This window comes from Gossypium arboreum, chromosome 11 (assembly GCF_025698485.1).
Source record: "Gossypium arboreum isolate Shixiya-1 chromosome 11, ASM2569848v2, whole genome shotgun sequence".
Classification (NCBI taxonomy): Eukaryota; Viridiplantae; Streptophyta; class Magnoliopsida; order Malvales; family Malvaceae; genus Gossypium; species Gossypium arboreum.
The window spans coordinates 18,111,551-18,136,616 of record NC_069080.1 but is presented as its reverse complement, the minus strand read 5'-3'; the positions used below and the strand labels follow the sequence as shown (position 1 = coordinate 18,136,616).

Genomic DNA, 25,066 nt, shown 5'->3' with positions numbered 1-25,066 from the left:
GAGGTACTGTTAACTTTTTGGTAGATGATATCATTTTATGCTGAAGTACCGAGTTAGATTTGAATACCAGAAATTTTGATATTGAGCTGGCAGTTTCAGGCTTCACGACGGTGAATCCGGATTCATTATATTCGTGAGGGGCAGCTTACTAGGATTTCAAGGGCATTGAAGCAGGAAGACGATGACTCAAAGGAGCTTAAATTGTATGTTCCAAAGGGGCGTCCTTTTCGTTTTCTGACAGGATGGGTTGAGCACCCGGATTTTTCTGAGTTTATCAAGGAGAAGTGGAGTTTTAATGGTTGTATGACAAATTCACTTTCTCATTTTACGAATCAAATCAAATCAAAATATTTAAGGTGACACATTTCCTGGAAATTTCAAGGGCCCCAATGAGTTAGATTTTTCATTTGGCTTGTTTTCAAACATCGATTGCTTACCAATGAGGAAATGGTTCGCAGGGGCTTAGGTCATGATTCGACTTGTGGGGTTTGTGGTCATGTTTCCAAAGAAGTTATCCATGTTCTTAGGGACTGTATTGTAGCAAGGAATATTTGAGATTTTTTAATTCCAGTTGAATTCTATTCAAGCAGTTTGCAGTAATGACTTGTTTTAAACTTGCAGATTCAACAGGATTGGTGCTTGGGAGATGTGGACTGTCAATGTCTTTTTGGGATTATTGCGTGGTGCCTTTGGAAGAATCGCAATCTCTTCATTTTTCAAGGGGTTACCCGAAATGCTAATGAAATTATCAATATGTCGTAGAGTTGGGCAAGGCAATATGTCTCTCTTAATAAGAGCACATTGATTACGTCGCAAGGTATGTCATCATGTCTTCATTTAGGTGGCAATTGAGCATGTTTGAATACGGATGGGTCTGTCATGAATGACGTTGGATTTGTTGCGGCGGAAGGAATAGCGAGAAATCGAGATAGGGAGTGGATTTTGGGCTTTAATAGATATTTAGAGAATTGCTCCGTTTTTTATGCTGAGTTGTGGGGCATCTTGGATGGCTCGGTTCTCTTAATTGATCGTGGTTGTGACAACGTTTTAATTCAAATTGATAATCTTGAGGTAGTTAAAGCTACTTAGGAGATGCCTTCAAATGGTTCTAATTCTGCTTTGATCAGTAGAATCCATCAGCCGCTGACGCGGATTAGTCAGCACATTCGGTATATCTCTAGAGAAAACAAATAGAATGCTGATAGATTGGTTAAACTAGCTCAACATAGAACATATGATTTATTATTGTATGAGGTCTGCCCGCTAGGGGGGACAATTTAGACTCTGTAATTAGTTTAAGTACTTTTTCTGTCACCAAAAAAATAATAACCCGTAAATTTCCGTATACTCAATAAATTTTGAAATTTAATTAGGATTTTCATTTCTCTTTTTTCAGTTCTACTTTTAAGAATTTAGTATTACATATATTAAAATTTAAATTCAATTGTTAACACAGTTAAAATTATTTTACTGAATTCAAATTTATTACAACATATTTTTAATTACATAGCTATCAAGTAAGTTTTTTTTTTCAAAATGGCACACCAACAAATTTAACAAAATAAATGTTAATAATTAGACCTAAAATTTAAAATCTAAAAATAGAGGACTAAATTCTTAAAAATAAAAATATATAGACTAAATTAAATCTGATCATGGGTCAGGCTAGGTTAGGGCCGAGCTAGCGCAAATTTTTAAGCCCAACCCAAAAAATAAGCTTAAATTTTACTCGAGCCCGACCCAAATAAAAAATGCTAAACTCGAACTTGTCTCGGCCCGCCCGTAATAAATTTTTTAGATTACTTTTTTATATAAAAATAAATTTTAAAAATATAAAAAATAAATACCCTAAAACATTAAAATAAATGTTATATAGTATTCAAACAAGAAAACAAAAAATATATAATATCCAAATAATAACGACAAAATAATAATAATATAATAACAAAATATTAGTGAAACAACATCAAAACAACTAATTCGGGCCCGACTGGGCATAAGCTAAAAAAAATCTACCAAGACCCGCCCATTAGAAAACAAATATTTTTTTTGTCTAAACCATTTTTTAAATCTATATTTTTGCCCACACATTTCTGCTTCAACATTTCTACATTTCAAGCGAGCCTTCGTATCTATCCAGAGAGAATGAAGGAAATTTAAACAAAGAAATTAAATTGTATATTCTTAACCTCATTATTATGGTTGGTCTTTTTATGAGCCAAAGAAGTATTAAAAGGACCATGGTCCATGGCTGTGATCTTAGAAAGTAAATGTTTCTATTTGATTAAAAATATGAGATAAAATACAAGATTTAACGTCCAACAAACTACAACTTCCTACATGTAATCCAAACAAAAACTCGTAACTACTAATCAGACTTTTAAATCTCTCAGGTCCTACACTCAACCACCACCAAAATTAACATATAATTTTGAATGATTTTGAGTGTCTCTTTGATGAGTGTAACATGATTAGCTACCAATGGCAACTTCACCGATATATCATACTCTTACATGCCTATGTCTTTTCTACCAGTTGATGAAGATCACCAAATGAAACTTTTAGTCGATCTTGATGGATGAGAAGAGATAATGGACAAAATAGAATGATGTGATGAAGCCAATGGTGCCTGTTGACAGCATTATCGCAATCGCCATGATCATTGAGTACCCGAGATAAAGAATAGCTGACACAGGACCACTCAAACTTTGTAGGTCAAAGACCAAGTAATTAATGGAGTAGAGGAACACATAGAGTGATACTGAACCCGAAGCAAAGAAAGCCTTCCACCACCATCTCCAGTCCTCGACACAAAGATGCATGTAGGTAAGGACCACTGACACTTCGGCACAAACGATGATCAGTAGTAGAAGAACTATAAGCAAGAAGCCAAACACGTAATAAAACCTGCCAAGCCAGATGCTAGATAGGATGAAGAAGAGTTCAATGAAAAGGGTTCCAAATGGAAGGGTCCCAGCACCAAGAACAAGAAGCCATGATGGATATTTGCGTGCAGGAATCTCCCGAGGAATCTGGTTGGTTCTTACAGGATATTGAATAGCTTCAGCTCTGGTCCCTATGAATCCTCCAATGAGAGTCAGAGGCACAGAAATGCAGAACCAGAGAGATAAAAGTACAAAATACAGGGAAATGGGGATTGCACCAGTACTTTTACTGCCCCACAGAATAAAATTCAATACCGTAAGGATAACAAAGACAATTCCAGGAAAGAAGCACGCAACGGACCACGAAACAGACCTCCATCCTTCTGAAGTTCCCTTCAGAGTTCTCCAGAGACGTACAGCAACATACCCAGCCACAATACCCAAGAAAAGATAAAGAATAATCATCCCTGTCAGTAGCATTCCTCGTGAAGCTGGTGACATGAAACCGAAGGCAGCAAAAACTATAGTGACAGCTGCCATTCCCATAATCTGAACTCCATCTCCAATCATCACGCAGAGAAGCTTTGGACAATCTGGTTCTCTGAAGACATCTCCTACAACAAGCTTCCACCCAGAAAGCTCCTCATTCATTTGTGCTTGAGCTTCTTTGTCCAGTTCCTCATACCTTGTCAAATCCCTCCTCACAGTCCTCAAGAAGATGACAAACACAATACCAGCAAGGAAAGTGATCACCATTAGAGAATTTAGAATTGAGAACCAGTGCACGCGTGCACCTTCCATCTTCAAATAAGCATCCCACCGTGATGGCCATCTAATATCACTTTTAACAAATTCAACCTCGTAAGTAAAAGAGATCCTTTCTCGTTCCCTTATTATCTGCGACTTGTCGAGCCCCAAGGGGCAGTTCACAGAGGAAACTTTGTCATACATGTGAAGTTTAGTCATGGCTTCTGGATCATATTTAATACTGCACGGAACCACCTCGAAACCAACAATCTCAAAACCAGAAGCTTTCTTCTTATCAGCTTTGGGAAACACAGCCATCCCATCTTCCCCAGTTCCAATTATCTCCACACCACTTCCCTCATACTCGTGAACCAAAACCTTGAACTTGAGATGATTGATTATGTAATCATCATTACTGTTTGGTGGAGAATAACCAACCGGGAATCCAGTCCACTGAATGTTAACCCCGTTCTGTTTTGCAATCCTCATCACTGGCAAATTGTCTAGAATCATATTCACTTGATACAAATCACGAGTCCTCTGTTTCAAAAGCTTAACCTCGTGCTCATTCAAGAGGCTGGTGGTGCAAAGATAGAGAGACTCATTCACATTCATTCGAAACCTATAAGGGGAGTTATCAATCTGATCTCCCATGAGAAGTTCACCAAGATTCTCGGCACTTTTCTTTACTCCACCAAGAGGCTTGCAGTAAGGAAGACTGTAATAACTAAAAGGGAGCTCGGTTTCAATGGAAGTCAAGGAATTAACTTTGGCAAATATAGTATCCTCAGTCGAATACGTGTGCATGTAACTTCCCGGAAGGTAAAACCCATCACAAATATGAGCAAACAGAAGCAGTAACAGAAAAACCCAGCAAACTCCAGGCATCTTGCTTTCTGGGAAAACCATCGTAATAGCAGATATTGCAGTATACGGCTCGAACCTAAGCTACAGTAACCCGAGGCACCCAAGATACAAATAAGTCTACACAAAAGAAATATTCAACGATCGGTTACCATGCAAATTTATCCCTAACTTAACATTAATTAAAATAGCAAAACACCAAAAAGTAAAAAGCCCCAGATGCCAGCGTATACAATAATTTCATTACATCAAACATTAAAAGCAGCAGATCCCTATAGCAAAATGCAAAATACTTTATAAAAAAATAGCTATTTCAACAAAAACTTCTCAAAGAATTGTTCATAAAGAAAAATCACACTACTGAACAGATGACGAAATGGCAGATCATATATAGAAACAAAAACTCATTAAAGTAAAAGGATGGATAAACAAGAAAAGAAGATTGGAAGAAGAACCTGAGACAGATCTAGGGTGGTTGAAGTTCGATAGGAACTGAAACTGATGAAATATTGGATCCTTGGACACCACGGAAAACGCGTGGTAACGAAGCAGAGGCCTATGGATTTAACTTTTCCTTTTCCTTGGTAATGGTTTAAGCTACCGGGATTCTTGCGAGTATTTTCAACAGATTAAATCGGAGATTAGGGTCATGGGTACACAAAGTAAAAAAAATTTTGGCCAATGAAAGTTGTGATAAGAGTAACAGAGGCGTCGACTCGACTTTTTAATTTTCACCGCTACTACCGTAACTCCAGTTAGATCTGCCTTGGTTGAGTTTACCGTTTTTATTTGTTTACAATATTTTATTTTATTGTTTAATCAATACATATAATAAACTACTGAGTTAATTGGTACTAAGATAATTAAACCGTTAACTTATAATTTAAATACCCTAAAAACCAAGGCACCTTCTTAACAATAAATTTGTTTTTTTTTTTTTTTTTTTGAAGTTCTTGAGCCATACACATGTTTCGTCGAATGAATCTTACAACCATAAGCATCAGGCAATACCATGACATACCCTCGCTGAGCCGCATTTGCTAGATGTACATGGAGTTTTGAGCTCATTGATTATTCGGCTATCCTAAAAGTCACATCTTTAACCTATAATGTTATAATTTTACTGTCAGTAAATTTAATATGTATGGATTCTCTTTGTCTCTTATATTTAAACCTAATCGTAATACCTGGATGGGGTTGAAGAAACCACTTTTAGACACTTAGAACTCTTCTCTCCAACCATCCTTAACCTTATCCATCTAATTCCTTTACACATACGAAGGACATCAACTTTTTGTCTTGATTCATGATGAACCGCAACCATCTTTATTAATTTTATTTAAGTATAATAATTTTTTTAATTCTCTAATTTTATCAAAAAAGTCATTTAAATGTTCTATTTAATTTTTATATATTTTAACCATTAAATTTATATATATTTTTAAATTATTTCAAAATTAATAAAAACTAGTACTTTTTAATATATAAACTACCTTATGAATGATACGTTAGTATTTAACAGAGTAACATGCCTCTTTATATGTTCCATGTCTTCTAGAGATAAAATAATGACACATGTATTAGCATTAATTATTATTAAAACAAGAGTGTTATTGAATAAAAAAATGTTAAATTTGATGGAAAGGTATCTATATTTTAAAATGTAAATAGTAAGTAGTTTAGTTACATCCTTGTAATGCAATTCAATTCAAAGGTCGGCCAACTGTCAAATAAACTTTGTCTTTCTCTACGACATACCATCATTTGTTTGCCTTTAAACATTTGTCACCACCTGGGGGAAAAAAGCTTAAAGTGCTCAACAAAAAAATATATATATATATATACACACGTGCCTCTGTGAATTTATAAAATGGGTTTACCAATTATTTGATGGATTTCCTTTTAAGTATCATTATTTATTGTTGAGATTTACAATTATTCTATAATTGTTTTAAGTTTAATTATTAAGAATAAAATGCACTATTTACCAAAATAAAATAAAATAAAATTCACTATTTTATTTTCTTTCTATATAAATAGTGAGATTATTCTTCACTTTAAATCACTCTTTGAAAAAGTTTTTTTCATTCTGTAAGAATAAAATTATTTGAGATTTATATTAAACTCTAATATTGAGAATATAATAAAATTTTAATTTCTCTTTTAAATTATTTTACGATAATATATATTAAAATGATAGTCGTTTGAGTTTTTCTTTTGAAAAGTTGTAATTTGTTTGGTGAAGAAAGTTTCATGATTTTAAAGGCTTCATTCTTCTAATGGTAAGGTGTATAATGGGTGACTAAGCTTGTTATATCTTAAGAGATGACAAGTAATAAAAATTTTTTTTATCATTTTTTTGTATCAAGAGAGCGATTTGGTCTATGCCTCAATCTTTGTCATCCAATTTTGACTGTTGGATCTCATACCTTAAGTGTAGTATTTTCATCTATACACACTTGTAATTTTTTTGAATAGATTGATTAATGAAATAATTCATGAATTACATTAATATACTTTGTATAATGTCCTCACCTGGTTTTTGCATGCAAAACAAAATAGAAGCAAATATTGCCTAATTGGTTATCTAATGTTTAACTAATACTAAGTGGTATTATGCGGTCGAATCGTAATACAAAAAGATAACTTATATTAGTAGACAAATCTAAACATGCCATTAGTCTAATTGAAAATGAAGAAATTGATTAAAAGACTAATATACCGTCTATCAAGTCCAATTAAGGAAGATGCTTTGTCTTGGACATCGGAACCGATGACTCCCAAAAGATAGGGACATAGATGTGACTAACTAGACCCAAGAAGAATAGATCCTAAATTCGTTTATGGATTTATTCACTTGTGACGTTTATAGTGTAACATACCGAAATCCTGAGTGGATGATAGATTATGTGTGTATGACTCATATATTTTGATGAAAGTACAAACTTGAGTTCAAATAGATAAGGAACCGTGTAACAGCCAAATTTTTCAGTGGTATCGGAAACAGTGATTCGAGATTACTAAATTCGACGAGTATGTTTAGAAATTTTAACAAATAATAATTATAGCCAAGTGCGAACTTAAAAGAATTGTTTTTAATTAGTGAATTTTGAGATTTTAAAAGAATTAATCAGGTAAATTTGGTTGAAAACGAGGTATCGAGACCTCAGATTCATAAACCGAGCCATAAATATTTTTATAAATACTTATGGAGTGTTATTAAGTTAGTATTAAAGTTTCGTTAGAAAATTTTAACGTTTGGTTAGTCAATTAATTAAAAAGAACTAAATTGAAAATAGTGCAAAATTTATTAAATTGTGATTAAATAGTTTAAGTGATTAAAAAGGAGGGATTTAAAAGGAATTGGACCCAAATTGTATGGGCTGGACGGTTGGGCAAGAAAATCAGCAAAAAAGACAACGAGAAACAAGGGCAAAATGGGAAATTTTGCAAATTAAACATATAAAACAAGACAAATTTGAAAAATCTAGAGATATCATCATTTTTCTTCAGCAAAAACGCCATCGGAGGTCTGAAAGCTGCTGGTTTTTCATACTTTGACATATGTGAGTTCAATTCTTACCCTTTTCTTTGAGATTTTTATGTTTTTGTGACTTTTACAATTAGGTCCAAGTATTTAATTCATTAGTTTTTTATTTTATGAACAAAATTAAAAGATATCAATGATAAATTTTGGCTGTTTATGATGAAATAAAATGAATTTGAAGCTTTGATTTTGTTGTTTGATGATTTTATCAAGTAATTTCAATAGAAATTGATTTTAGGACCTAATTGTGAAAAAGTTGTGAATTAAGGTTTAGTGTTAAAATGATGATTTTCAAAGGTTGTGTAATAGTTTATAATGATGGAATAAAATGTTAATTGAGAAAAATTAGCTTAATAGATGGGCTAATTGAGCAAGGACTGAATTATATGACCTTTGAAATTTAGAGGAAAAATGGTAATAAACATCTTGAACTAAAACAATATTAGACAGCAGAAGTAGACTAAATTTGAAAAATCACCATAAATTGTAAAAATCGAATTAGAAGATGAATAAAATATAAAATTAAAGCTTATTGAGTCTAGTTTTTCATAGAAGAAACGATGTAAGCAATAGATTTGTAAATTATGAGATATATTGAATTTTGTGAGACAATGTTAGAATGAATTCGGGTTCCCCTGTTTTGACTTTGGAAAATCACAAAAAATTGGAGAAAATTAATTATAGTCTCAAATTTATATGATTAGAATCCTTAATGAGTCTATTTTCAATAGAAATCAATGGGAACATTATCCGAGTTTTGTACTATGATATAATTAATTTTTAGTGAAGAGAGGTCAAAACTGTTGGATAGTGAAACAGGGGAAACTTAAATGAATAAACTGTACTAATTTGCTAAACCAAAAATTCTCAAAATTTTATAGTGGAATGATATGTGAGTCTAGTTTTAGGGAAAATTTACGGATCTTAATTTCGAGCTCTGTAGCTCGAATTATAAATAATTGAGTGACTATGACTCGTGTGAACAGATTGATGTGAGCATTAATAAGTAAATTGTGAAATCGTACTTACAAGAATGTTATATACATTAAGGATGTAGAATGGAGAGGAGGAGGAGAAAAAAATATATATATGAATATTCAGTTAGCATGGCTAATTTGCATGTTTTAAGCTCATGGACTAAATTGAATAAAAGTGGGCAATTTTGTAAAAATGTCAAAAATGACTAAATTGAAGGGAATAAATTGTTTTATTATCTAAATTAATAAATTGAATGAAATTATCAATTTAAGATTGGGTGAAATTTGGGAAAATGGTAAATTACCAATATGCCCCTAAATCTTGGTATTTCTGCAATTTAGTCAGGTAGGTTCGGATACCCTGAATGAGCATGTAAATATAAAAATTTAAGTATTGTATCGTATTTTATATGATATTTTGAATTGAATATATGAAAAAGATGTTATATGAAACATGAAAATGAAATACTAAATAATATAAATTAATTGAAATTATTCTGAAAATTTCGGTAATGCCTTGTATCCTATCCCGGTCTCAGGTACGGGTATGGGGTATTACAAACCGAAAGCTAGTGTGTTGGCTTTACGGCTTCTACAGTATGTAGCGTCATTCACAACAGTGGAATTCATAGCCCAAAATATGGGTGGCTAAATATGACTCCTATTTTCAGTCAAATGAGAAATAATCTTTCAATTAAACTCTGTTTACTTGTTTCAATCAAACACTGATTAGTTTAGATTATTTTATTATTATTTAACCTATGAATTTAGCATATAAATAGGCTCTTTTACAACCTTAAAAAAAAACACCCATTAGATATTAGAACTCATAACACATTTAGAGAATTTTGTGTTTACATTTTAAGGGTTCTTTGTTTTCAGGTTTTCGAGGTTTAGTTTTTTTTTTTATCTTCATCTTTTGTACTCTTCGTTTCTTTTGCCATTATAGTAAAATTATCTTTGCCTGTGGTTTTTTATCCTCTTTGGAGGAGTTTTTCCACGTTAAATTTGGGTGTTCAATTTATCAATTTCTTCTACTATTTTTACTTATTCGTTGCTTAATCGGGTCGATCCTAACAAGTGGTATCAGAACTAGTCTAATTTTCATAGATCAGCCCATTCAGATATGGTAGCAACAAGATTTGAAATTGAGAAGTTCGATGGTGAGACAAATTTCAATTTGTGGCAAGTTCGGATGATGGCAATTCTAGTTCAATATGGTTTGAAAAAGGTTGTTATCGGGAAGAAGCCTGAGAATCTAAATAAAACAGAATAGTAAGAGCTTGATGAAAAGGCTTTGTCTGCAATCCAGTTGTGCCTCGCGAATACGGTATTGCAAGAGGTATTGATGGAGAAGACCTCATCTGTCTTGTGGAAAATGTTAGAAACTCTTTATATGACTAAGTCTTTGGTTAACCGTTTACTGTTGAAACAACATCTATTTACGTTTCGCATGAATGAATATGAGCTTTTTAGAGATCACACTGTCAATTCATTACTCTTTTAAATGATTTCATATTGATTATGAAGATCAAGATATGCTATTATTGTGCTCTTTACCCCGTTTATACAAGTCTTTCAGGGAGACCCTGATTTATGGCAGAGACAAACTCTCGTTCGAAGATGTGAAAGGTCATTTGTTGAGTAGAGACAAACCTGACAATGAGCTTCATTTGGATAGCAAGGCAGATAAGCAAGCTTCCGTTTTGATAGCATCAAAGAAACGAGATAAAAGGTGTCGCTATTGTAAAAAGTTAGGTCACGTTAAAGCAGATTGTTATAAACTGCGAAATAAAAGAGCTGCTGAGAGTAACGAGAAAGATGTAGCTGGTACTAATTTGGCCAATGAAAGCGTGATGATTTCTTGTTAGTGTCAACGAGCGATAACTCCAAGCTCACGTCTGAGTGGATCCTAGATTCGGGATGTTTTTTCCACATGTGTCCCAATAGAGAATGGTTCTCCACATACAGTTCGGTTGAAGGTGGAGTTGTGCGCATGAGAAACGATTCATCTAGTAAGGTAATTGGTATTGGTACTGTTAAAATTAGGATACACGATAAGACGATTAAGAGACTCTCAGATGTCAGGTATGTACCTGATTTACGAAAGAATCTCATTTCCTTAAGTATTTTAGACTTGAAAGGAAGCTGAATCAATATGGAATCGAACGGCATTAAAGTATCTTATGGAACTCTCGTTTTATTAAAAGGTAAAAGAATTGACAGTCTTTATATTCTGGAAGGTTCTACAGTGACTGGTGAAATCAGACGTCCCTCGTCCGTTACAGAGTCGAAGTCAACTCGTTTGGAGTGGAGGCAACTTGGTCATAGGATGGAAAAATGTATGACCATTTCGTTAAAGAGAGGTTCTCTTTTAGATGCAGGTTTTGAAAAGTTAGGGCACTGTGTTCGTGAAAATCAGACCCGGATTAGTTTTGATTTGGCAGTGTACAAGTTGAAGGCTAGAAGTCTTCCAGTTTCTAAGCACAGATTCGACTCAGTTAATTTCTTGCATAGTTCAAGATAAGCTCGTGGCGAGCTTTGGCAAAGATGGCGTTGTGGAAATATGAGTCAAGGTGGAGATTTGTTAAATATGACTCCTATTTTTAGTCAAATTTTAGAAATAATCTTTTAGTTAAATTCTGTTTACTTGTTTCAATCACACACTAATTAGTTTAGATTATTTTATTATTTTTGACTTATGAATTTAGCCTATAAATAGGCTCTTTTACAACCTTAGAGAAAAACACTCATTAGATATTAGAACTCATAACACATTTAGATAATTTTGTGTTTAAGTTTTGAGGGTTCTTTGTTTTCGAGTTTTTGTGGTTTAATTTTTTTTATCTCTATCTTTTGTTGTAATACCTCAAAATTACTACAATAAGAAAGTAAGATATTATCCTTGATATAGTTAAGTATGGAAATAAAGTGAAAAAAGGAAAATTTTATTATGTCAACATTGGGAAGTATATTACTATATATTACATTATAAATTCAAGAAAGGACTAAATTGTAAAAGTGAAAGAGTTTTATTGCCCAATAGTAAATACTCAAAATTTGAAGGGTTAAAGTGTAAATATAAAAAGTTAAAGGACCAATAGTGAAAATATTTTAGGGGTGAAATAATCTAGAAACTAAAGAAAATGGATGAATTAGGACCAAATCGAATAGGTAAAGAATTATGAGGGATTAAATCATAATTTTTCTAAATTAAGACTCAATGATGGAATTTTAAAAGATTATGAAGGGCAAAATGGTCAATTAGTAAGAGAGAATTTTAGAATGTAATTATTATGTTGATGATATTTTAAATTAATTAATTAGATAAATATTATTTTATTAATATTTTAATAAGATATTGATGATTATTTTATTATTTTATTTAGTATATATATGTGTGTGTGTAGAAAAAAAAAACACACACACACACACACATCATCCATCATCTTTCCATGTATTTCACGTTAGAAGGGAAGAGAAGAAAGAAAGTTTTGCTTTATTTACAATTTAGTCCTTCCACCAAAAATTCACCATTTTCACCTAGAAATCAAAAGAATTTCCATAACTACCAAGAGAGAAAAATGTTAAGGAGACTAAGGGGAGTTAGAATATCAAGTTGGGTTCAAGAAATAGAAGCTAGAGGAGAGAGAAAAATTAAGTTAAAGATTGAAATCAATAGGACAAGGTAAGAACCTTAAGACTTCAATATATTTTAAGTAGAGTTTCTCATGTAAGGTAATATCAAAAGCATGAAAATGATGTTAAGGTGGAGTTTTCTTATATAAGGTTCTATGTTCATGATATATTAGTGAAGGGAAATAAGAGAAAATGATGGGAAATATTGTAAAGAATGGAAATAAGGTTGTTATAAATTTGGTCATCAATATGTTGCACTAAAATAGTTTTGGACAACAGCAGTAGTTAAATTTTGAAAAATCACCAAAAATTGTGAAAATCAAATTAGAGGTTGAATAAAATATGAAATTAAATTTTATTGAGTCTAGTTTTTCATAGAAGAAACAGTGTAAGCAATGAAATTGTAAATTGTGAGATATAATAAATTTTATGAGACAAGGTCAGAATAATTTTGGGTTCCTCTGTTTTGACTTTGGAAAATCATAAAAAATTGGAGAAAAATAATTAGGGACTTAAATTTATATTTTTAAATCCTTAATGAGCCTATTTTCAAGAGAAACAAACAGAAACATCATCCAAGTTCTGTGCTAAAAGATAATTAATTTTTTGTAAGGAAAGGTCGAAACTGTTAAACAACAGAATAGGGGTAAGTTTGAAGATTTTATTGTACTTATTGGCTGAATTATAAATTCTTAAAATTTTATGGTAGAAAGATATTTGATTCTAGTTTCAGAAACATCAAGTGTTTCTTAATTTAGAGTTTTTTAGCTCAAGATATAAATAATTTAGTTACTATGACTCAAGTGGACAGCTTGATATGAACATATGAGAAAATAGTGGAATTATATATACATTAAGGATATGGAATGGAGAGGAGGAGGAGGAGGAGGAGGAAGATATATATGAATATTTAGTTAGCATGGGTTACATTAAAGTGGTTAATTTGCTAGTTTTAGACTCGGGGACTAAATTGAATAAAAGTAAAACTTTAGGGACAATTTTATAAAAATATCAAAATGATAAAATTAAGTGAAATGAATATTTTATTATCTAAATTAATAAATTGAATTAAATTATTAATTTAGATCAAGATTGTTGAAAAATCGAGGAAAATAGAAAATTATCGAAATGTCTCTCGTGAATTTATAAAATGGGTTTACCAATTATTTGATGGATTTCCTTTTAAGTATCATCATTTATTGTTGAGACTTACAATTACTCTATAATTGTTTTAAGTTTAATTAGTAAGAATAAAATACACTATTTACCAAAATAAAATAAAATAAAATAAAAATGCACTATTTTATTTTCTTTCTATATAAATAGTGAGATTATTCTTCACTTTAAATCACTCTTTGAAAAAGTTTTTTTTTCATCTTAGAGGAATAAAATTATTTGAGATTTATCTTAGACTTTGATATTGACAATATAATAAAATTTTAATTTCTCTTTTAAATTATTTTAGGATAATATCTATTAAAATGATAGTCGCTTAAGTTTTTCTTTTGAAAAGTTGTAATTTGTTTGGTGAAGAAAGATTCATGATTTTAAAAGCTTTATTCTTCTAATGGTAAGGTGTATAATGGGTGATTAGGCTTGTTATATCTTAAGAGATGACAAGTAATAATTTTTTTTTATCATTTTTTTGTATCAAGAGAGCGATTTGGTCTGTGCCTCAATCTTTATTAACCAATTTTGACTGTTGGATCTGATGCCTTAAGTGTAGTATTTTCGTCTATACACACTTGTAATTTTTTTGAATAGATTGGTTAATAAAATAATTCATGAATTACATTAATTTACTTTGTATAATGTCCTCACATGTTTTTTGCATGCAAAGCAAAATATAAACAAATATGACCTCATTGGTTGTCTAATGTTTAAGTAATACTAAGTGGTATTGTGCAGTCGAATCGTAATACAAAAAGATAACTTATATTAGTAGACAATCCTAAACATGCCATTAGTCTAATCGAAAATGAGAAAATTGATTAAAAGACTAATATACTGTCTATCAAGTCCAATTAAGGAAGATGCTTTGTCTTGGGCATCAGAGCTGATGACTCCCAAAAGATAGGGACATAGATGTGACTGATTGGACCAAAGAAAAATAGATCCTAAATTTGTTTATGGATTTATTCACTTGTGACATTTACAATGTAACATACCGAAATCCTGAGTGGATGACAGATTATGTATGTGTGACTCATATATTTTGGTGTAAGTACAAACTTGAGTTCAAATAGATAAGAAAACGAAAGCTAGTGTGTTAGCTCGACGGCTTCTACAGTATGTAACGTCATTCACAACAATGGAATTCATAGCCTAAAATATGGGTAAATGATATCATCTTATTAGCATTACATGGTTGATGAAAAGTAAACGTGACCATGTGTCATTCGTCTTTGTGATGAATGACTTAATTACTACTTGATAATAATTGACTTTTCATGAAGGAGGGTGTAATGGTTACCATGAGATAAAATATGATTATATTGGGAGAACGAATATTATCTCAAAGAGATTAAGGATATCTTGTGATGGTAATACACTTATGACAAGGTCATTGGATAAGAGCTCAGTCGTGATACTATAGTGGAATGACTTTGTAACTAAATGAGTTTATAATTAATAGGCGAAAAGTTGGAACTTAATTAGAAGCCATTTGAACCCTAATCACATATGTCTAATCAGTCCTTTTGGCCATTTGGTACGAGAATAGTTGAGAAGGGCATTCAGTTAAAAACCATAAACAACAATGATTTGTCTAGTCGAAAACACAAGTGCAAATTTGATAATTGATTTATTGTTATAAATATTACAAATCAGTTCAGTTTTCAAAAAAAAATTTTTCCACTGTGCAAGAAAACCATTTGCAAACTGGATTTTTTCCAACACTATAGCCTATCCTCCTTAGGCTTCGATCTATCTTATCTGTTGGTTGCAAATAACTTAGATCACTCTGGGCAATCTCGCAACTTATGCAACCCACAACATAAGAAGCACTCCGCTAGTTTCTTCTTATACCTCTTAGCCCTCTTAGCTTTGACACCCTTCATGATCAAACCAAGCTTTATGGACGTTTCTTTTGACTCATCATCTCCTTTGATCGCAAAAAACAAAGATCTCTTGGGACAATTCCTTACCATATGCGGACCTTCGCAAATGAATCATTTTATCTCTTTACCTTTCTCCTTCAGATTGTTGTTAGTTTTCCACTTCCTATTTTGTGGTTTCCCATTGCCACTGTTGCCACTATTATGTTGTCATACTCTCCATGTCATTTTTCATCTTCCTTATCATTGTCCTTCCATTGGGCTTGGAAGACCCAAACTTGTCTTTCCTTGAAGCAAGTTCAATTAAGGGTTTCTCTACTGTCATGGCTTTGGTAAGTTCTTAGACTCCTCAATGTTGCAAATCTTGCTTCACCCATAGCTTCAACCCATCTATGAAGGATAAAAATGCCTCCTCGCTCAAATAGAAAATCTGGAGCATGAGTTCACTAAACTCCCTAACTGTGCCTCGTTCGTAAGCCTACATAAATTTTCTCGAGCCTCGTCCTCAGCATATCTGAGTAAAACTGTGCCTTGAATTCCATTTGGAACTCCTCCCAAATCCCAATTACGGTTCATCCAAGCTTCTCATCCGTGGACCTACGATGTTATTATAACAAATCAACATTAGTGAAATACATAGCAACAATGTTTACCTTAGTAGTATTGTCTATGATGCCTTTGGCACATAAGTATTGCTCCATTCCCCATAAGAAGTTGTTCACATCTCTTGTGGACCTTGTCCCTATAAACTCTTTCAGCTTTGGTACATCTATCTCACGATTGAGTGTTGCACCCAATACTCTTTTTCCCATGATGGCTTGACACACGGCAAGCTCTCCTCAAGCTCCTTGATTCTCGTGTTCAAAGCCCTTGTCGTGGCCATTGTTTCCTCCTTCAAAGCCATCACCATGGCCTCGAGAGCATCATCCCTTACTGTTAGCTTATGCTCGGTAGAATTGAGCCTTCCTTGCATCTTTTCCACATTGGAATTGAGAAACTTTAACACAAATTCCTTGAGCTGCGCCTCCAATGAATGTAGCCCCTCAGCAGTGCGTCCCTTGATTTCCTTGAGTGTCTCCCTCATATCCCCTACTAACTCCTCAAGATTGACCACTTGTCCTTCCAAAGACGATAACATGTCCTTCGATCAACTTACTTTCCTAGCCCTTCCGTGGGTCTATATTGGCTCAATTTGATCGACAAATTCTTTCGTCATCTTGATCGACGCATTCACAATCTTAGCTTTGATACCAATTGTCACGGGGCTTAGACCTTTCTTCTTGTAATCTATGCGGTCTTAGGCGATTTCTTCGCTTCAAATCTACTTAAGTCAGCTTAACTCTCGCAAAGTGAGAATGTTCGATAGAAATTCTCTAAGGCACCGAAAACTAAAGTGGAAGTAACTCAAAGACAAAAGAAAGCTCAAAAAAACAGAATAGCCACAAAAAAAACAACACACACAAGGTGTTTGAGTAAATGCTTTCAATATATTCTTTAACCAAAGAATAGAATACAATGGATGATAATAAATGAAGGGGAGTCACTCTATTTATAGTTGAGCTCCCCCAAATCCAACGGTACAACTAGCCTTACATCGACGGGCAAGATTGAAGCATATCTACAATTAATGGATTTGCATAAACCCCAAGATTACAAAATCAAATCTTATCATATTACAAATCTTCTAAGATTACTTTCCCTATTTACCAAGATAGCTCTAATTTTCTATAAGTGTTTCACTGGGCCACTAAGGCTTCAAGTAGATGGGCTTCGTCACTTGTTCTTTGAATCGGGCTTGTTCAAGTAGGTCAAATGAGTCTTATTTAATAGATTGACCTCCATAGGACATTCTTTATACAATGATCACAGACATTGAATCACGGCCCATAACACTAGTGCCTTTAAAAATTTATAGGAGAACTTATTTTTATTGCTAATTAATTTTTATTGCTAATTATATTCTCAATAGAGTACCACAAAATCAGTCCTTGAAAACATCTTATGAAATTTGGAAATGTAACACCCCCTAACCCTAAATCGTCGTCGAAATAGAGTTACGAGGCATTACCGGACAATCGGACAATTTACGATTAATATTCAAATAATTATCGAACATATTATATTTATAAAATAATTATAAAGTCCCTTAATTAGACTCTCAAGGCCCAAAATACGTATTAGAGGGGAATCAGGACTTGTTCGGGTGCTTTGAGGATTTTTTTTAAACTTAATATAACCCCTTTATAAATATCTAACCTTCCCTGCAATTTCAAACCAGAACCAATCCAAAACCAATATTTCAACGAATGTAATTTCATGTTTAATCGTACTAAAATCATACCTATAACATTAATTTAATAATTTACTCTATGAACATTTATATTACCATTAATAATTAAATTAAAATTTCATTCATTCCGTTCTAAATTTAGCACCAATTATACCATGTATATCATATAAATTTTCATACCATTTCATTAGTTTAAACACCAAAATACCAAATACTATTCTTTACAAAAAAAATCATATAGCATTTTAAAGTGACGAAAATAACACCTATGCACATGCCACTTTTACCAAAAGAAGAATACATCACCGAGTTTTGCACTGGAGTCGGGATTGCCTAGATGCTGAACCGAGACTCTGAACACCTATTAACTTGCGCACGAAAACAACCGTACGCTGAGTATTTTTATACTCAGTGGTATTATCATAATTCAAATTATAAACATAATAATCATATCATTAAATCATATAACTTTATTTATTTATTTATTTATTTATTTTTACTAGACCAATTCAAACATAAACTTGTCATTCTCAATATATTCATACAATTCAATTTAGTTAATCAACAATTGAAATCATATACATTTATATTGAGCCATTATCCATCTCATGAACCATTAGTTCATGCTTTCTATTTTTATACCCACATTCAAATCACATTTTTTTTAAATTCATGTTCCATTTTCACATTTCTTTCAATGGCTGAATCAATTCATTTTATTCAATTTAACCTTTCCTTTAATTACCCCTATTAACAGACTCGGACTTTGGCGGATACACAGATCCAACCAAACACTCTAGTATGGCACCCAGTGCCTCATCGGATAGTTCGAAGTAATAGTTGACACCCAGTGTCTCATCGGCCTAGTCGAAGTAAGTTGATACCCAGTACCTCATCGAATCAATCCGAAGTAATATAATGACACCCAGTGTATCATCAACTCGAGGTCGAAGCATCCCTAAACACTTCCAATCCTATGACATGCCAACTATATCTGACTTAGCCCGACTAGTTAATAGGGATTTTCAATTCACAATTCATACCACTTTCAATTTCAATTTCACTTTCACTTTCAATTTTAATCACAAATCATTCAAATCAATTCAAATATACTATTAATATCCATTCACATACAATTCAAAATATAATACAATATCAACACATATTCATCGTTCAATTCTATTTTCCCAAATTCATTCAATAAAGTCACTTACCTCATATTCACTTACCAAGTACATAATTTATATATAACAATTAATAGTAAATAATTTAAATTATGGTAATACAAACCCGGATTTATTCAGTTACTCCTCGATAACTTTTTCCTTTCCTTTCAATGCCGATGCCTTGGGTTCCTTGTTAGCTATGAAAATTAAAATAATTTATACTATTAATACATCACTAATTCACAATAAATAATTGAATTTCTATTTAATTCAAACCTTGATTTCAATTTGATCCTAATTAACTCATTTACTTTTTTAACTCAATTCATACTTCATTTCTATTCAATTTCCTATCATATTCACCCTAACCATCAAATATTCATAGTAAAACCTTAATCTCAAGTTTCTTTCAATTTAGCCCCTCTAACATAAAACTTATAACTTCTTTTACAATTTAATCCCTTAATCAATTCTAACTTGAAATTCATTCAATTAAATCCCTAATTCAACAATTTGTTCAACATGAACCATGCTTAAAAACCTATGAACTTCCAAAACCTCAACTTTATTTCAACAAAACTTTGTTTTAAAGCTTCTAAAACATAAAAATTAAGTAAAAAAGGCTTAATTAACTTACCAATCAAAGCTTTAACCTTAAACCCTTAGTTTTTCCTTTTCTTTTCTTTCTTTCTTTTCCTGCTGTTTCTTTTTTTCTTTGTTTCATTTCTTTCATATATATATATATATACTAATTAATAATAATTATTATAAAATAATAATTATTATTATAAAATATCTTTTATTAACAAATATTTATATTATATTTATCACCTTTTAATTAGTTTGTCATATAAAATCTTATATAAAATTATTTATTTAATAAATATATTTTACTTAATAACAATAAATAAATAATAAATATCTATTTTAATAAACAATACATGTATTACAATTGTATTATACATATTATTACACATGTATTTTATCTCCAACCTGCATTTGTCATAATTCAATTTATTTGATAATAATAATAATAATAACAATAATATTAATTTAAGAAATATCTATTTACTTAAATAAAAAGTAATTAATATTTATGTTACAATTATATACATATTATTATTACATTTGCATATTTTATCACCATTCACTTGTCAAAATCATACTATACTTATCATATAAAAATCTAATTATTTTAAATCGATTTAATAAAATTTTATAACTAAATTAAATATTTATATAATCATTGTTTAAGTAAAAATCTTAGATTTTTACTCCATTTTACAGTTCATCTTCCCAAATAGGCTTAGTAGCCTATTTGGTCCTTGTTATTTCCTATTAATCTATAATTAGATTTTTTCCCTAATTCAATTTAGTCTTTTTTTAATTACTATTAATTAAGTTAAATTCACCTAATTAAAACCTAATTAAGCTCACTACTAGACTTATAACTACTCCTAATAATTATTTACTAATTCGATTTATTAAGACGGAGGCTCAATATTATTTTTTTTCGGTGTCCGTAAATCTTGGGCCATTACAGAAAAAGTTATAAACTAAATTTGAGTTATTTTAAAGTCGAGAGTTGTTTTGCCTTGATTAGGTTTCCAAATCTTAGAAAACCAAAACTTGATATAAAAGACTCTAGGTGTCTAGGTTATGCCTTGACAAGTAAGGTATACAAATTTGTAGACCTAAATAATAATTTTATAATTAAATTATTAGATATCATCTTTCATATAAACACATTTTTCTTGAAAATAAGTCATAAACGATGAGATGAATTCTTGATGACTTCTTTGATAACTATCTAATTGTTTCAAAACCACATTAAGATATAAGTTAATAATCTGGAGATTGTTAATATTATCACAATGCTACTAATTAATCATTTTTACATGAAGGATATAAGATAAGTAAATGTAATTCTCGGCATCGGGTTCACAAAAATTTCAAATGATAATTTTATAGACAAATTTCATTATGTTGATTTTTTTTTTTAAAACATATAAACTTTTCGATTGTGAAGCCTTGTGCTCTCAAAGTGATCTAAAATTATATTTATTTAATGAAAAAAATATTAGGATGTGTAACAAAAAGATAAGCAAGCATCATGGGTAACTTACGATATGCCACTTACTGCAACTGGCTTGACATTGCTTGTGCTACAGAGGTGATTTTAGATTTACAAGTAAATTAAACTTAAAGAACTGGAACACAATTAATCATGTGATGAGATACAGAGTTTGAGATATAGGTGTATATATGCATTATATATATCATTCAGCAACAGAGATGAAAAAGAAACTCATGATATTACAGTGGCATTAACAAAGTCTATTTCAGTTCTTTCTCGCAGATTACAGAATAAATTTACACATGTTTTACTGAGATCAAGAAAGGAGCAGAAAGGGATTTGGCAATGGAGCTTTTAGCCGGAGGGGGGGGGGGTAGTTCCATGGAACAAATATAGGCACTTTCATCTAATGGAACTTGAGGTTAGTCAAGACATTGTTATTGAAAGGGTCAGCCAAGTGATCCAACAGGTTCTGGTATGGTCCTACACCTGTCACGAGCCCTTGTATGAAGTAACCCAAGATTGCCAACATTGCCAATCTCCCATTCTTCACTTCTTTCAGCTTCAAATCCTTCAATGACTTCTCATCTTTCCCAAAACCAAGTGGGTTAAACAGTGGTCCTCCAGGGTATGCCGGCTCACCAGACCCTCCAAGGTACTTCTCGAACCCCAAGAAATATTGTTTCCCCATCGAACCTGGTTTGGCCCAGTCTTGGAACCTTCTGTGCTCTGCAAATCCCATGAGTGCCATCTCGAACACAAACAAAGTGTAAGGGTCTGCCCAATAGTTGTATGTCCCTGCTGGTGGGATCACACCAGTTCTAAACCAAGGGAGGGCTGTTTCTGCTGGGATAAGACCGGCCTTCCCAAGTATTTCAGGGGCAATCGCACCTACTGCACCCAACATAGCATAACGCCCGTTGATGATCTCACCGTAGGCTAGCCATTTAGGCTCGATGAACCCTCCTGGACCTTCAGGGTCTGAGAGTCCCAAGGGGTCAAATCCATAATCACCTGGAAGGCTGTTAAACAGAAAAATCAGATCACTCATAGAGATGGCCCCAAATTGCATGTATGATTGCATCTGTTAACATTTACCTGCCATCCAAGTATGAAAGGCTTTGTTTAGATGCAAACCATAAAGGTCTATCAGCTCCTTGCTGAAAAATGCCACATTAACAAAATTCATCATCAGAACGTAATCCCAACAACCAAAACATAAAACAATAGTAGATCATGGTTAGAATGAGACCTTAACGGGTGGAGTCGAAGCTGCCTTAACAACAAAGGATCCTTTCCTTGAAGACCCAATTTGTCGTTTAGCTCCAAGAATCTGCCTTGCAGTCTCCACTGAGTAGGTAAGAGACGATGATACAAGTGCTTGTGTTGCCATCTTCTACAATTTGCTTTGTTTTTTGGGGGTGATGGTGGAGCTGGTTCGAAAGAGTAGTCTGAGAGTCCCGCCTTCAATGAAACTAAGGCAGGAAATAAGGGTCAATCTAAGCCACTACTTGGGGGGCCTAAAAATCCTGGTGGAGGGATGAAATGATAGCCTGAGTCATAGTTGAGATTAGGTTGGGATCTGGGTGTCCAACAAGGATTGTACACGTAATATGTGGTTTGATTAAGTTGATAAGAGATGATGTGGGTGTAGCTGACAGATGAAACTTAAGTGCCACTTGGCTGGCTCTCCACCATTGCTCTTTCCCTGGTTGAGTTTCTCACTCAGGTCTCAACAAAAAAATCTGGATTTTCTGAGATAAACATTAAGCGGTATCTTCCACGAGGGAAAATGCCCTTTTTTTAAAAAAAAATCGTCTTATTTATTTATTTTTTTTGTTGAAAATGGAATTTGCTTGGTTTCATAATTAGGAACTCTCTAATACGCTTGTATCAGATACGTTAAAATATGTTGTTAGTTTCTTTGATAAAATTTAAATTTTAATCTTAGAAATTAAATCTTTCAATTATTTTGATTTTAAAACATCAAATCAATAATTAAAATTATAAAAATATTTTCTATCAAAACTTGTCAATTTGACATGTTGAGTAAGTTATATGATTGATAAAAAAATTCAAATTAACAAGTAACAACTACAATAATGATTGGAATATAATTTTTAGATTGAAAAAATAAGATACAAAGACTTAATCTTACATTCAATAAAAATACAGAGTATATCATCATATTTTTTGCTAAATTAGGCAAAAATGTTGAATTTTAAAGTTAATTGAGTGATTAAACCGATTTGGAGCATATTTATTGGAATAGGTTGATTTTGGAGAGTGAGGAGAAAACGCATCTAGCTCTTTCTCCTTGGTCGAGTTTTTAGCGTTTGTTTAAAGTTTCGGTTAAGGTTTTGTTAAGGTTTAGGGCTTTTAAGGTAGTGAATGGATCTTAGGGTTTAGTTAAGGTTTTTAAGGGTTTAGGGTCGGAAATAATTGTAGGCCGATTTATTTGTGTTTATGTTTGTGTTTGTGTTTAAAATAGACATTGTGAAAGCTTAAAGGTATATTTCAGTTGACGGGTGATGTGATAATGCTCGGAAACCCATACATTTCATCTGTCGCGTTGGGATGAAACCATTGCCTTAGAAGCCTTTCATATTGCAACTTAGGCCTCGAGTTCACGGTGCATATACTGTCACGGGTTGAAGTATAAGTGGGGCTCCTATTTGACTGATGTTAATGTGGGGTCACTATTTGGAGTATAACTTGAGAGTCCACCTAACAGTGATTATGCAGTCACGAGTTCAATTTCCACCTCACTGAAAGAGGATGGTTTATAAACCCGATGCAAAAGTTTGAGATGATAATCGTAGGGTAAAAGTTAAGAGCTTTCCACTATAACCAATTTATTTTTTTTCTCTATCTCCACCAAAAGCAAGATTCGTAACAAAGTTGGATGCAAAAGCACTGAAAACGGGAAGCAATGGTGGCTGTGGAGAGAAGTTTGAGTTCAAGTCGAGGTGGCAACAATAGCCGGAGATCGAGTCAGGGTGACAACGATTGTAGTTATTAGTCGGTGATTTAATTACAGCAACTGTTGTCGAGTTGAAATGACTTCCAGCTTTTGTCCAATGTGATAGTCGCTCGCCCCTTGACAGTACACTTGCCCCCAACTTTGTCACCAGTTTCGAACGAGTTGTAGCAGTCACCTTAAATGTACAAGTGTTCGAGATTTATCGGGCATTAGAACACCTCCGATTAACCTTAGGATGTACACTTGGGCGTGTTGTTCTCTTTCAAGGGGACTTGAACTCCCATTGAGATTTTGGAAATTGTCTTGCAACCATTTCATTTCTATCCGACCACCATCAAAACTTCTCACACCTTGTCTAACAGTTGCTCACAAATGCCGCTCCAATCGCCAACGACCACTGATCCAGTAATGACTGACTCATTCACCAGTAAAACAAGTTGTAATTGAACGTATTTGAATGTGATTGTACACTTATCACATGGAAGATGAAATGTTTATGTCTCAGGTCTCCATCTTTCCACCAACACGCTAATAAGTGTGGGGTCCAATTTACACCCCGAGCATATAGGACACATGCAAGAATCTCTCAACTTCCAAATAAGGTTCAATCATATGCAACGGCCTCATAGATAAATTATGTATACATGTCTAGAGAATCTAATCTTCGGCCTAATTATAAAAAAACAAAAAAAAAAGTTTCAATCTCTTTAGCAACTTAATAATGAACTTAAATAAATTTATAAAAATTAGAAATATTTTCTAACCACTTGTAGTTGACTTGCACAAATGTAGTTATCGTCGAAACAAATAAGAGTATTTGTCATTCCAAAATTAA

At 32.6% G+C, this 25,066-nt stretch overlaps 2 protein-coding genes across 2 annotated transcripts; both read right to left on the bottom strand.

Moving 5' to 3' along the window:
• Positions 1–2,259: 2,259 nt before the first annotated feature.
• On the bottom strand, positions 2,260–5,271 carry LOC108473942 (transmembrane 9 superfamily member 12-like). Its single transcript, XM_017775773.2, has 2 exons — positions 4,952–5,271; positions 2,260–4,616 (listed from the first exon to the last, which is right to left on the bottom strand). The coding sequence occupies exon 2, from the start codon at positions 4,539–4,541 to the stop codon at positions 2,562–2,564; it is 1,980 nt and encodes a 659-aa protein (XP_017631262.1). The 5' UTR covers positions 4,542–4,616; positions 4,952–5,271; the 3' UTR covers positions 2,260–2,561.
• Positions 5,272–21,416: 16,145 nt separating this feature from the next.
• Positions 21,417–22,848, bottom strand: LOC108471622 (photosystem I chlorophyll a/b-binding protein 3-1, chloroplastic). The gene is made up of 3 exons (XM_017773215.2): positions 22,501–22,848; positions 22,347–22,408; positions 21,417–22,270 (listed from the first exon to the last, which is right to left on the bottom strand). The coding sequence occupies exons 1-3, from the start codon at positions 22,639–22,641 to the stop codon at positions 21,655–21,657; spliced, it is 819 nt and encodes a 272-aa protein (XP_017628704.2). The 5' UTR covers positions 22,642–22,848; the 3' UTR covers positions 21,417–21,654.
• Between the last annotated feature and the right edge of the window lie 2,218 nt (positions 22,849–25,066).